This window comes from Somniosus microcephalus, chromosome 33, assembly GCF_052327205.1.
Source record: "Somniosus microcephalus isolate GS21.2 chromosome 33, FLI_Smic_1.0, whole genome shotgun sequence".
NCBI classification, from domain to species: Eukaryota; Metazoa; Chordata; class Chondrichthyes; order Squaliformes; family Somniosidae; genus Somniosus; species Somniosus microcephalus.
The window spans coordinates 10,743,377-10,757,749 of NC_141019.1; the positions used below are offsets into that span (position 1 = coordinate 10,743,377).

The 14,373-nt window shown below is 49.7% G+C and overlaps 1 protein-coding gene across 1 annotated transcript in view; it reads left to right on the forward strand.

The window, feature by feature from the left end:
• Positions 1-635: 635 nt before the first annotated feature.
• Positions 636-14,373, forward strand: part of LOC147096964 (SWI/SNF complex subunit SMARCC2-like) — a gene marked incomplete at its 5' end in the record, with an annotated part of 99,595 nt that continues 85,857 nt past the window's right edge. Inside the window, one exon of the mRNA XM_085972520.1 lies at positions 636-823. Coding sequence (XP_085828646.1) covers positions 636-823 — 188 coding nt within the window. The remainder of the gene's footprint in view (positions 824-14,373) is intronic.

Genomic DNA, 14,373 nt, shown 5'->3' on the forward strand with positions numbered 1-14,373 from the left:
CAGTCCTCGCCTTACTTCCCCAAGGCCTGAGAAACCCGACCAGCCAGAGTTAAATTTGGATTGGTGGTTAAACCTGAGGCACGTCAGCCTCATTATAATATTTAACAGGACTAGACAGACTAGATGCAGGAAGGATGTTCCCGATGGCTGGGGAGTCCAGAACCAGGGGTCACTGTCTGAGGATAAGGGGTAAGCCATTTAGGACAGAGATGAGGAGGAATTTCTTCACCCAGAGAGTGGTGAACCTGTGGAATTCTCTGCCACACAAGGCAGTGGAGGCCAATTCATATTCAAAAAGGAGTTGGATATATTTCTTTAGGATAAAGGGATCAAGGGATATGGGGAGAAAGCAGGGACAGGGCACTGAATTTGGATGATCAGCCATGATCTCATTGAATGGCGGAGCAGGCTCAAGGGGCCGAATGGCCTACTCCTGCTCCTATCTTCTATGTTTCTATGTTTAAATGGTGACTCGCCTCCTGGGAGTGAATTGGCTGCTCCCCCATACTGGCTCCGTTAAAACCGGAAGGAGGCTGTTTGGGGTCGGGATTTCGTTTTTTTAACACTTTAACCTCCCACCCGACCCCAACTCACCCGTTTTTTGAGGTTAAAATTCCCCCCCCTTGTTACAGTAACAGAGACAAGACCTTTCCACACCGCAGTTGAAGCTGAATTGTGTTTTCCTGCTCCAGGATGAGGAAGACACTTCTGCTGGAAACAAAGGGGAACAGACGAAGAATCCTGACTTACATGAGGACAATGTGACTGAACAGACTCACCACATCATCATACCCAGCTATGCGGCATGGTTCGACTACAACAGGTATCCCTGTGGCAATTAGTGCTTTTATTAGCGATGCCATGGCTGGTATACATTTTACTGGTGAATAATGATCAGTTATAATGTGAATTGAAATGTTCTATGTCGGATATTCATTTTCATCTCACACAAGGTGCCACTGAAAGGAGTTTGCAGGTTCCCAGGGTGATACTGGGTTTCATTTGGGCTGCAGGGTAATAGAGAGATTCTTTTTCCATTGAATTTTATTTTCGTACATTTCTTTGATCTGATGGGCCAAATGGCGGCCTCCTCTGCTGTACAGGGAAATGTGAGGAAAGTAGACAGCGCCAGTAAAAAAGGCCAAATAGCCTCTCCCCTATACAGGTTGAGCGTCCAAAATCCGGAGTTCCGGACTCCGGGACGATTGGTGGCAGGGTCGTCCGGAATCCGTAAAATGTTCCGGAATCTGGACACCCTGAGGGAGGCTTACCAAAAACCGGAAATATCGCAACCTGGGCCCAGGCATTTCCGGACTTGGAACGTGTTTCTGATGTCCGAAGTCCGGAAATATCGCAACCTGGGCTCGGGCGTTTCCGGACTTCGGACATCAGAAACACGTTCCGCAGTCCAGAAAACCGGCTCGGCCTTGGTCCCAAGGTTGCCGGATTCGGGGCGCTCAACCTGTATAGTAATTTCTGTAATCATAGAGTATCACTGAACATACATGTGTTGTACGACAATATGCATTCCAAAGAAAATAATATCCCTACCTGCCATATCCAGGAGTCCAGGTACTCTACCATCTGCATCCAAGAAGGATCAAAGGGTTCATTTTAACGTAACCCGCTCGGTAGGAAACTGACGGGATCAGATCGGCTGCCCATTTTAGCCCCGCCTGATTTTATACTTTTGAAGTTAAAAGGGGCGGCCGATCTGATGCTGTCAGTTTCCCGCCGGGCGGGTTAGGTTAAAATTACCCCCCAAGTCTTCCTATAATGCCACGTTTCTCTCACCCTATACTCAACCTGAACAGCAGGAAAGTGGGCGCGGGGAGGGTTGGGTGGGATGAGTTACACTACTTATCCTCGGGAATCTCCCCTCTCAGCTGCTCAGCCTCAATCAAGTGTTTCCAACTTGTCTCAGATTTCACTTCAACTTTGAATATAATCTGTTCAGATCTAGAACATATGACATTACATAAGAACATAAGATATAAGAGCAGGAGTCGGCCACACGACCCCTCGAGCCTGCTCCACCATTCAATAAGAATCATGGCTGATCATCGACCTCAACTCCACTTTCCCGCCCGCTCTCCATATCCCTTGATTCCTCTAGAGTCCAAAAATCTCTCGATCTCAGCCTTGAATATACTCAAAGACTCAGCATCCACAGCCCTCTGGGGCAGAGAATTCCAAAGATTCACAACCCTCTGAGTGAAGAAATTCCTCCTCATCTCAGTCTTAAATGGCCGACCCCTTATCCTGAGACTATGCCCCCTGGTTCTAGACACTCCAGCCAGGGGAAACATCCTCCCTGCATCTACCCTGTCAATCCCCCTCCGCATCTACCCTGTCAATCCCCCTCCGCATCTACCCTGTCAATCCCCCTCCGCATCTACCCTGTCAATCCCCCTCCGCATCTACCCTGTCAATCCCCCTCCACATCTACCCTGTCAATGCCCCTCCGCATCTACCCTGTCAATCCCCCTCCGCATCTACCCTGTCAATGCCCCTCCGCATCTACCCTGTCAATCCCCCTCCGCATCTACCCTGTCAATCCCCCTCCGCATCTACCCTGTCAATCCCCCTCCGCATCTACCCTGTCAATGCCCCTCCGCATCTACCCTGTCAATCCCCCTCCGCATCTACCCTGTCAATCCCCCTCCGCATCTACCCTGTCAATCCCCCTCCGCATCTACCCTGTCAATCCCCCTCCGCATCTACCCTGTCAATCCCCCTCCGCATCTACCCTGTCAATCCCCCTCCGCATCTACCCTGTCAGTCCCCCTCCGCATCTGCCCTGTCAGTCCCCCTCCGCATCTGCCCTGTCAGTCCCCCTCCGCATCTGCCCTGTCAGTCCCCCTCCGCATCTGCCCTGTCAGTCCCCCTCCGCATCTGCCCTGTCAGTCCCCCTCCGCATCTGCCCTGTCAGTCCCCCTCCGCATCTGCCCTGTCAGTCCCCCTCCGCATCTGCCCTGTCAGTCCCCCTCCGCATCTGCCGTCAGTCCCCCTCCGCATCTGCCCTGTCAGTCCCCCTCCGCATCTGCCCTGTCAGTCCCCCTCCGCAACTACCCTGTCAGTCCCCCTCCGCATCTACCCTGTCAATCCCCCTCCGCATCTGCCCCGTCAGTCCCCCTCCGCATCTACCCCGTCAGTCCCCCTCCGCATCTACCCCGTCAATGCCCCTCCGCATCTACCCCGTCAATGCCCCTCAGAATCTACCCCGTCAATCCCCCTCCGCATCTACCCCGTCAATCCCCCTTCGCATCTGCCCCGTCAATCCCCCTCCGCATCTGCCCCGTCAATCCCCCTCCGCATCTGCCCCGTCAGTCCCCCTCGGCATCTGCCCCGTCAGTCCCCCTCGGCATCTACCCCGTCAGTCCCCCTCCGCATCTACCCCGTCAATGCCCCTCAGAATCTACCCCGTCAGTCCCCCTCCGCATCTACCCCGTCAATCCCCCTCGGCATCTACCCCGTCAATCCCCCTCCGCATCTACCCCGTCAATCCCCCTCGGCATCTACCCCGTCAATCCCCCTCGGCATCTACCCCGTCAGTCCCCCTCCGCATCTACCCCGTCAGTCCCCCTCCGCATCTACCCCGTCAATCCCCCTCGGCATCTGCCCCGTCAATCCCCCTCCGCATCTGCCCCGTCAATCCCCCTCCGCATCTGCCCCGTCAATCCCCCTCCGCATCTGCCCCGTCAATCCCCCTCCGCATCTGCCCCGTCAATGCCCCTCCGCATCTGCCCCGTCAATCCCCCTCCGCATCTACCCCGTCAATCCCCCTCAGCATCTACCCTGTCAATCCCCTTCAGAATCTTGTATGTTTCAATGAGATCACCTCTCATTCTTCTAAACTCCAGAGAGTATAGGCCCATTCTACACAATCTCTCCTCATAGGACAGCCCTCTCATCCCAGGAATCAATCTCGTGAACCTTCGTTGCACCGCCTCCAAGGCAAGTATATCCTTCCTTAGATAAGGAGACCAGAACTGTGCACAGTACTCCAGGTGTGGTCTCACCAAGGCCCTGTACAATTGTAGCAAGACTTCCTCACTCTTATACTCCAACCCCCTTGCAATAAAGGCCAACAGGCCATTTGCCTTCCTTATTGCTTGCTGTACCCGCATGCTAGCTTTCTGTGTATCTTGCACGGGAACACCCAAATCTCTCTGAGCACCAACATTTGAAAGTTTCTCACTATTTAAAAAATATTCTGTTTTTCTATTCTTCCTACCAAAGTGAATAACCTCACATTTCCCTACATTATACTCCATCTGCCACCTTACTGCCCACTCACTCAGTCTATCTATATCCCTTTGCAGACTCTGTGTGTTCTCCTCACAGCTTACTGTCCCACCTAGCTTTATATCATCAGCAAACATGGATACATTACACTCGGTCCCTTCATCTAGGTCATTAATATAGATTGTAAATAGCTGAGGCCCCAACACTGATCCTTGCGGCACCCCACTAGTTACAGCCTGCCAACCTGAAAAAGATCCGTTTATCCCTACTCTCTGTTTTCCGTCTGTTAACCAATCCTCTATCCATGCTACTATATTACCCCCAACCCCATGAGCCCTAATCTTCTGTAATAACCTTTTATGTGGCACCTTAGCGAATGCCTTTTGGAAATCCAAATATACTACATCCACTGGTTCCCCTTATCTACCCTGCTAGTTACATCCTCAAAAAACTCTAATAAATTTGTCAAACACGATTTCCCTTTCATAAAACCATGTTGACTCTGCCTAATCATGTTATGATTTTCTAAGTGCCCTGTTACCACTTCCTTAACAATGGATTCCAGCATTTTCCCGACGACTGATGTCAGGCTAACTGGCCTGTAGTTCCCTGTTTTTTCTCTCCCTCCTTTCTTGAATAGCGGTGTTACATTTGCGACCTTCCAATCCGCTGGGACCGTTCTAGAATCTAGGGAATTTTGGAAGATCAAAACCAATGCATCCACTATCTCTTCAGCCACCTCTTTTAGAACCCTAGGATGTAGGCCGTCAGGTCCAGGGGATTTGTCGGCTTTTAGTCCCATTAGTTTCTCTAGTACTTTTTCTCTACTTATATTAATTACATTCAGTTCCTCACCCTCATTAGACCCTTGGTTCCCCACCATTTTTGGTATGCTTTTTGTGTCTTCTACTGTGAAGACAGATACAAAATATTTGTTTAACGTTTCTGCCATTTCCTTATTCCCCATAATAATTTCTCCTGTCTCAGCCTCTAAGGGACCAATATTGGTGGCAAAAACAGGAAGGCAGATTATTATCTGATTGGCAATAGATTGGGAGAAGGGGAAGTGCAACGAGACCTGGGTGTCCTTGTGCACCAGTCGCTGAAGGTAAGCATGCAGGCGGTTAAGAAGGCAAATGGCATGTTGGCCTTCGTAGCGAGAGGGTTTGAGTACAGGAACAAGGATGCCTTGCTGCAGTTGTACAGGGCCTTGGTGAGACCACATCTTGAGTATTGTGTGCAGTTTTGGTCGCCTTATCTGAGGAAAGATGTTCTTGCCATGGAAGGAGTTCAGCGAAGATTCACCAGGCTGATACCTGGGATGGCAGGAATGACGTATGAAGAGAGATTGGGTCGATTGGGCTTGTACTTGCTGGAGTTTAGAAGAATGAGAGGGGATCTCATTGAAACTTATAAAATTCCGACAGGACTGGACAGACTAGATGCAGGAAGGATGTTCCCGATGGTCGGGGAGTCCAGAACCAGGGGTCACAGTCTAAGGATAAGGGGTAGGCCATTTAGGACAGAAATGAGGAGGAATTTCTTCACCCAGAGAGTGGTGAACCTGTGGAATTCTCTACCACAGAAGGCAGTAGAGGCTAATACATTAAATATATTCAAGAAGGAGTTGGATATATTTCTTAAGGCTAAAGGGATCAAGGGGTATGGGGAGAAAGCAGGGACCGGGTACTAAATTTGGATGATCAGCCATGATCACATTGAATGGCGGAGCAGGCTCGAGGGGCCGAATGGTCTACTCCTGCTCCTATCTTCTATGTTTCAATGTTTACTTTGCTACTCTTTTCCTTTTTACATACTTGTAGAAACTCTTCTAGTTTTCTCTCATTCTATTTTTTCCCTTTTTATCAATTTTTTGGTCAACCTTTGCTGGTTTCTGAAACTCTCCCAATCCTCAGGCTTACTATTATTCTTTGCAACATTATAAGCTTCTTCTTTCAATCTAATGCTATCATTAACTTCTTTACTTAGCCACAGTTGGATCACTTTTCCCGTGGAGTTTTTGTTTCTCAATGGAATGTATTTTTGTTGAGAATTATGAAATATTTCTTTAAATGCTAGCCACTGCTTATCTACTGTCATAACTTTTAATCTATTTTTCCAATCTATCTTAGCCAACTCGCCCCTCATCATACCTATGTAATTGGCTTTATTTACGTTTAAGACTCTAGTTTTGGACTTAAGCAAGTCACTCTCAAAATTAATGTGAAATTCTATCATATTATGATCACTCTGCCCCAGAGAATCCTTCACTATGAGATTTCTAATTAACCCTGTCTCATTACACAATACAAGATCTATAATAGCCTGTTCCCTGGTTGGTTCCATGACATATTGTTCTAGAAAACTGTCCCGAATGCATTCCATGAACTCGTCCTCCAGACTACTTTTGCCAATTTGATTTGTCCAGTCTATATGAAGATTAAAGTCCTCCAAGATTATTGCATTGCCTTTGTTGCAAGCTCCTACTATTTCTTGATTAATATTCTGTCCAACGGTATAGCTACTGTTAGGGGGCCTATATACTACTCCTACCAGTGTTTTCTGCCCCTTGTTACTCCTTATCTCCACCCATACTGATTCTACTTCCTGATCTTCCGAGCCGAGATCCTTTCTCGCTATTGTCCTTATGTCATCCTTTATTATCAGGGCTACTCCCCCTCCTATTCCATTCTGCCTGTCTTTTTGAAACGTCAAGTACCCTGGGACATTTAGTTCCCAACCTTGGCCACCTTGCAACCATGGGCTCGATTTTGCCAGGCCCGAGGAGGTGGGATTGGAGGCGTGCGAGTTGTAAAAATCGCAAAAAATGGCGGGCGGCTCCGATCCCGCCCTCATCCCGCCTCCGAGCAATTTTCCCACATTCATCGTTTCAGACCCCGTTTCCATCCCACCTCCAAGAGGCGGGATAGGCCCTTAAGGCCTTAACTACCAGTTAATTGCCCCATCATCCCATTTTGAGAGGCCTTTCTGAATTTAAGACATTTCCCCCGTGCTGCACGTCTCCTCTGGAACACGCCAGTTAATCCTGGCGGCCTCACAAGTGGATGGTTTACTAACAGCTCCAGCTCCACCATTGAAAAGGAGTTTTCACCGATGATCATTTGCAGGTGGCAGAACTTTGTTGTCTCGGGTCTGGGGGAACTTTTAGCAGGCCTACTCATTGTTGTGGAAGTTTGGAGCCTGACACCCATCTCCAGTGTGACCTCCTGGGAAACACTTCTCCCCACATTGACTGAGCGCTTCCTCAACTGAGATATATACCAGAAGCATGGGAACCATTTATTTCCTTTCCTCCTGGACATCAGATTCAGAAGAAGACCAGCCACGGCAGCAGCAGAACCCTGAACATCAGCAGCACCAACTGCAGGAGCAACAGCAGGAGCTCCAAGCTGCTGCTCACCCACCTGAAGCTGCACAGGCCAGAAGGCGCCAGCGCATGGAAGCACGTCGGTGTAGGAGATACCCCCCAAACAGGGTCTACAGACAGAGGATGAGCTACCTCAACATGAGTGAGCAGCAGTGCCAAAGGAGGCTCAGACTTTCGCGAGAGGTAGTGGGTGACATCTGCGCAATGCTGCAGCAAGACCTGGAGCCCAGAGGATCTGGTGGACACCCCTTACCAGTGGCCATCAAAGTTACCACCGCACTCAACTTTTTTGCTTCAGGCTCATTCCAGGGATCAGCAGCAGACATCAGCGGCGTCTCCCAGGCGGCCGCACACACTTGCATCACGCAGGTAACCAATGCCCTCTTTGCCATCGCACACAATTACATCAATTTCTCCAAGGATGAAGCAAGTGTAACCACGCGTGCGGTTGGATTAGCTAATCTGGCAGGCTTTCCAAGGGTGCAGGGCGTCGTAGACTGCACACATGTGGCCCTTAAGGCACCCCATCACAATCCAGGTATTTTTGTCAACTGCAAGGGCTTTCACTCCCTCAACGTACAGCTGGTGTGTTTCCACAATAAGGAAATTTTGCATGTTTGCGCCAAGTACCCTGGCAGTTGCCATGACTCCTTCATCCTGCGCCAGTCTAGTGTGCCTCCGCTCTTCAGTCCGCCAGACCAACTTTTTGGATGGCTACTTGAGGGGCTATCCCCTGAAAGCGTGGCTAATGACGACGCTGAGGAGCGCTACAACTCCAGCCACATTTCCACCAGATCCATAATCGAGCAAACCATCGGCTTGCTGAAGATGCGCTTCAGATGCCTTGATAGATCAGGTGGAGCCCTGCAGTACTCAGCAGCCAGGGTCTCAAGAATCGTCGTGGTCTGCTGTGCACTTCACAACATGGCACAGCATCGTGGCTTGCAGCTGTCTGAGGTACAAGTGGCTGATCGCATGTCCTCCTCAGATGAGGAGGACACCGACAACGAACAGCTTGCGGAGGCACATCAACCAGCGGCACCAGCACGCGAGCACTTTGCTGCCCGGGATGCAAGGGACGCACTCATTTTGGCCAGATTTGCTTAGCCTACACAATCAAACACTTTTGCCTCGCACCTTCTTACCAGACCATCGACAATGGACAAGAACCTGCGGATTCCTATCACTCTGACCTCCATACTGACAATTCCAAGTCGCCCTAAGCCCTCAATGTGGAAGTCCCATTTGCGAAATGACACAGGCCACAACTTCAACAGTTTACCATCAAATTTGTTTATCATCACAATTCACTTTTCAAAAATAAACACAATGGAACACCTAAGTGACTACCCTTGTGACTACTTGTGCTTTATCTTCCTCTTGTGCGTGCTCCTACGTGGTGATTCCCCTGTGGCTTCAGCAGATGTGGAGGCCCCTTGCTCGCATTCTTGCTGCTCCTGTCTCGACACCTTTGGCGGGCGTCCTCTGGGGTTGCGAGCCTGTGAGGGCTCGGCAACAGTCTGCTGCTCCTGCGGCTGTGCAGGGGCCGAGACGACCATCTCAGTTGGGTGAGGACTCTGGTGGGGCTCTGACCGAGGGCTTTGCAGTGGCATGGTCGTGTGAGCGCTTGGAGAGGAGCCCCCACTTCCTTGTTCTCTGCCACCAACATCCCTCTCATGGATAGCAAGTGGCTTGACAGCACCTTGCTGCACTTCAGGGGGGCCATGAGGACCCGTTTCTGCACTAGAAGTCCTACTCCAGAGGACTTCCATGAAGGTCTGGTTTCTATGCTCAATAGCTGATCATCGCTCCTCGAGAGATGTCGGTCTATTCTGAACAATGACCATGTTTTCAATACCCTGGCAACTAAGCTCCTCCATGGCCGTAGCCATCCTCTCCTCTACGGTAGCCAACCTTACCACGGAGGTAGCCATCCTTTCCACGGAGGTTGCCATCCTTTCCGTGGTGATGCGTTCATGCGCCAATGCCTCCACAAAGGCTCTGCTCATGTTCGCGATGGACTCCTCCATTCGCTCCACACTCGCAGCGACCCTGGAGACAAAACCTGCCAGAGACTCCTGCACCTGTTCCTGGAGTTCCAGCACTGCTCTCCTTCTGGATGGACCTGGAGGCACAGGGTCGACATGCAGCTGAGCCGAGCTGGGAGAGTCCTGCGCCCTCCGACGAGGACTCTCCACTGCTGTCCCTGTCTCCACCATCTGCTGATGCTCACTTGTGAGCTGTGATACACCAGGTGACCACACTATCTCGCGAAGGTCCCACCGAGGTGTGAGTGTCTGTGCTGGTGCTGGGTGCACTGAATTCTGCTGACGCTGCGCCCTCAGGTTGCAGCTTCCTCTGAGGAGTCTTGAGGCTCAGGCTGTTCCTCCTGGACAGTGGGGACGGGGGCTCTCGATGGTCCTGTGGGGGAGTAAAGGAAAGAGATAGAGATGTGAGATAAAGGTTGCATGCACATTGAATTGTGCAGATGATCATAAGTCAATCTGTTAGAGCATCAGAATCATTATCAGTCACTCATGCAATGTCAATGAGAGAGATGCAAAACTATTCTGTCACCAGCTTGCTGTGATGCGCCCATCTGTCCGTCCCTCACTTGCGCATCGTCCTCCACTCCCACGATCTCCAGGGCCGCCTCCTCTGCATTGGTGCGCTGGGCTATTGAGGGTGGCCCTCCTCCTGTCCTCGCCCTTTCCCTCTTATTGTGAGCTCTCTTTTCCTGCAATGAGGGAGACAAGTGAAGTTTGAGTGAGAATGAAGGAGTGAGTGTCGAGAATCCATAGCATAGATGCTTGGAAGGAGACAAAGATGGAGTGAGGTGCCAAGACCAAGGGCCCTCCCTGTGTGTTGTAAGTTGTTGGCATTGCATCACAGTGATAGGGAGTGTGAGGGCTGCACAGTGGAATAGTTCAGTGAATGTGAACATAGAGAGAGAGGGTAAGGGTGCAGGGATGTAAGGGTGAAGTGGGATGTGGAGGAAGAGGTTGGCAAAGCAGAGTGCTGGTGATGAGAGGCAATGGGGATCAGATTGAGGGTGGTGGGAATGTAATACTCACTTTTCCTGTGTGGAGAAGGTCATGAAACCTCTTCCTGCACTGCAGCCAGGTTCTGCTGCACATAGAAATAGCATTTGCAGCCACACAGCTTTAGTCTGTTGTGGAGGCTTTTTCCTGCCTGAGGAAGGAAAGAGCACCTCCTTTGTTAAGTCTGTGTGTTATATTGCGAATTACTACACAGACCACAAGAGTAAACTTTAACAGGACTTTACTGGTTGAAGGTCAGGGCGGATCTGCCCAATAAATCCTTACACAGCACTTATATACCGGTGTGGTCACCACCGGTATTACAGTATACAGTAGCCAAGATAAAGTAGTGCAACCCTTAAAATAGTTCTCTTAAAGGTGGAACGTTACATACACTACAATCCTCCCTTTTTAGGTTAACAGTATATATTCCCATTAAACATAACATCATAACATATATACACAACTTCATGGAAACAGTTCACAGATTCAGTCTCTCTGGAGGCTTCCTGACTCGGTCCGGATAACGCCTCGGTGGTGTAGTAGTTTTCGCTGGTGTAGTAGGTTCTTCTGGCAAGGTCGATTCTGCTTGCAGGCCAGTGTCAGGTTCATCTGATACCAGTATTACCGGATCGGAGGTAGATGTCATGGGTATCTCTGCTTCAACATTAGGCGTATAGAGTTGTGGAGTAGATTGGCCCTTTTCGGATGACTCTATGATCTGGTCAACATGGCGCCTTATTATGCTTTCCCCAATGTCCACGGTATACATCAGCGGTCCTAGCCGTTTGCAAATAGTTCCAGGCTGCCATTTCTCTGTATGGTAGTCCCGGGCCAAAACTCGTTGACCTATCTGGAAGGTTCTAGTTGGCTTTTCATTCATGCCTTGAAATTGCCGGTTCTCTACGTCCCTTCTGATGTTTGGCTTGATCAAATCCAGCCGGCATCTTAGTCTTCTATTGAAAAACATCATGGCGGGAGTTTGGTTTGTGACCGCATGTGTTGCATTCCTGTACGCCAACAAGAAGTTATCTACCTTATGTTGTAGATTTAGGTCTTCATTACCCATGGCCTTTATGGCCTTCTTGAAGGTCTGGACAAACCTTTCAGCTAATCCATTGGTGGCGGGATGGTATGGGGCGGACGTGTAGTGCTTAACCCCATTGCTCTTTAAGAACTTCTTGAATTCTTCGGACACAAATTGCGGTCCATTATCAGAACAGATCTGTTCCGGCAGCCCATTCCTGGCAAATATGGTCCTTAATACTGTGATGGTTTTTTCCGTGGTGGTGGAGGACATCTTTATTACCTCCGGCCACTTGGAGTGTGCATCCACCGCGATTAAAAACATTGAGTCCATAAATGGACCAGCAAAGTCGATATGTACCCTTTGCCATGGAGATGAGGGCCACTCCCATGGATGCAGAGGAGCTTGTGGTGGGGCGTTTTGGACCTTCTGGCATCCTAGACAGCTCTTGGTCATTTCTTCGATGTCTCCATCGATACCTGGCCACCACACAAACGCTCTGGCTAGGTTCTTCATTTTCACTCCACCCAGATGCCCCTCGTGAAGCTCCTTTAGCACTTTATGCTGGAGTTTGGGTGGAATCACCACTCTGGATCCACACATCAACGTTCCTCGGCACACTGACAGCTGTTCTCTTCTTTGCGAAAATGCTGGCAACATTGGTTCGCCATGTGCTGGCCATCCCTTCACCGTTAAATCGTAGACTCGTGAGAGAGTCGGGTCATTTCTTGTTTCCTTTTCTATCGTAGAATTGGTTACTGGTAGACATTCCACTATGGTTGAGTGGAACATCTCCACTGGGTCCACTGTAGGCGCCTCTTCTACCGTTGGCAACGGTAGGCGCGATAACCCGTCAACATTCCCATGCTGTTTGGACCCTTTGTATTCGATGTCATATTGGTGTGCCCCTAGGAAAATGGACCACCTCTGTAGCCTTTGCGCTGTCATCGTGGAAACGGCCTTGTTAGGGTTGAATATGGATACCAACGGCTGGTGGTCTGTCAGCAGTGTAAACTTCTTGCCCTGCAGGTAATGGTTGAATTTCTTTACTCCCCACACAAGGCTGAGAGCCTCCCTATCTATCTGAGCATAGTTGCGCTCAGCGGAGGTCAATGATCTGGATGCGAATGCGACTGGCCTTTCCGAGCCATTTGGCAACTTGTGTGAGAGTACTGCTCCAATACCATAAGGGGAAGCATCACAAGTGAGCCAACACTTCCTCAGAGGTGATCAATGCCTTGCTTTTGCGAAAGGCCTTCTTACAGTCCTCGCTCCACTTCCATGGTACTTCTTTCCGCAACAGAGCATTCAGCGGGTGCAGCACCGTGGATAGATTTGGCAGAAACTTATGGTAATAGTTAATCAACCCCAGAAACGACCTCAACTGGGATACATTTTCCGGAGCGGGAGCCTTCACAACAGCTTCGATCTTGTCAGGTGACTTGTGCAGCCCCCTCTTGGTCAGTGACGTGACCACAGTACGAGATCCGTTTCTGGAAGAACTCACATTTCTGGCGATTAACTCGAAGGCCATATTCCTTCAACCTGGTGAGCACCAGTTTCAAATTTGCGAGGTGTTCCTCCTCGTCCTCTCCTGTAATCAGGATATCGTCCAAGTAACACTGAGTGCTTGGAATTCCCTGTAAGACCTGCTCCATGGCCCTCTGCCAAATTGCTGGAGCCGAAGCCACTCCAAAAACCAGTCTATTATATCGATACAAGCCTCTGTGCGTGTTGATTGTGAGATACTGGCGCGACTCTTCCTCAACTTCCATCTGTAAGTACGCTTTCGCCAGGTCTATCTTGGTGAAGTGTTTCCCACCAGCCAATGAAGCAAAGATATCCTCAATCCGCGGAAGCGGATATTGTACCGTGTGAAGCACCGGATTAACTGTGATCTTGAAGTCTCCGCAGATGCGGACCTTTCCCGGTTCCCCTGGCTTGTTACTCGATGAATGCTTCATGACGGGAACAATGGGCGTGGCCCACTCACTCCAGTCCACCTTAGACAGTACCCCTGAACGTTCAAGCTCTTCCAGTTCAGCCTCCACAGCAGGTCGTATCGCATAAGGTACCGATCTGGCTTTGAAAAATTTTGGGGTTGCATGTTCTGCAATCTTGATTTTCGCCTTAATTCCTCTCAGTATTCCCAGTCCCTGTTGGAATACCTCTTCAGCCTCATCCAATATTCTGGACAATCGTTCAGGTTTGACATCTTTCTTTCCGGAATCTACCGTTATCGTGTTTAGGGAGTGCCAGTCCATATTTATTTTCCTGATCCACTCCCGTCCCAGAAGTGGTGGACCTCCCTCGGGTAGTACATATATGTCCATTCCTTGGTGTTCTTTGCCCTTGTGTAACACCTTGACTTTTATCTTTCCGATGGGGTATACTTTTTGCCCCGTGTATGTCTGCAATACTATCTTCGTATCCCGTAGGGGAATATGTTTGAATAACTTTTTGTAATCTTGCTTATTCATGACCGTCAACGCCGATCCGGTGTCCAATTCCATCTTCACTTGGACTTTTGCAATCTGCAGTGTGACCCAGATAGTTTGTCGGTCAGTTTCCTTACTCACATTGTGAATTCTCAGACTACCCAGTTTCTTGCTGTTGGAGTCTGACTCCGAATTCTGTTCATCTGAACTCTTCACAGTCACCTTATGTAC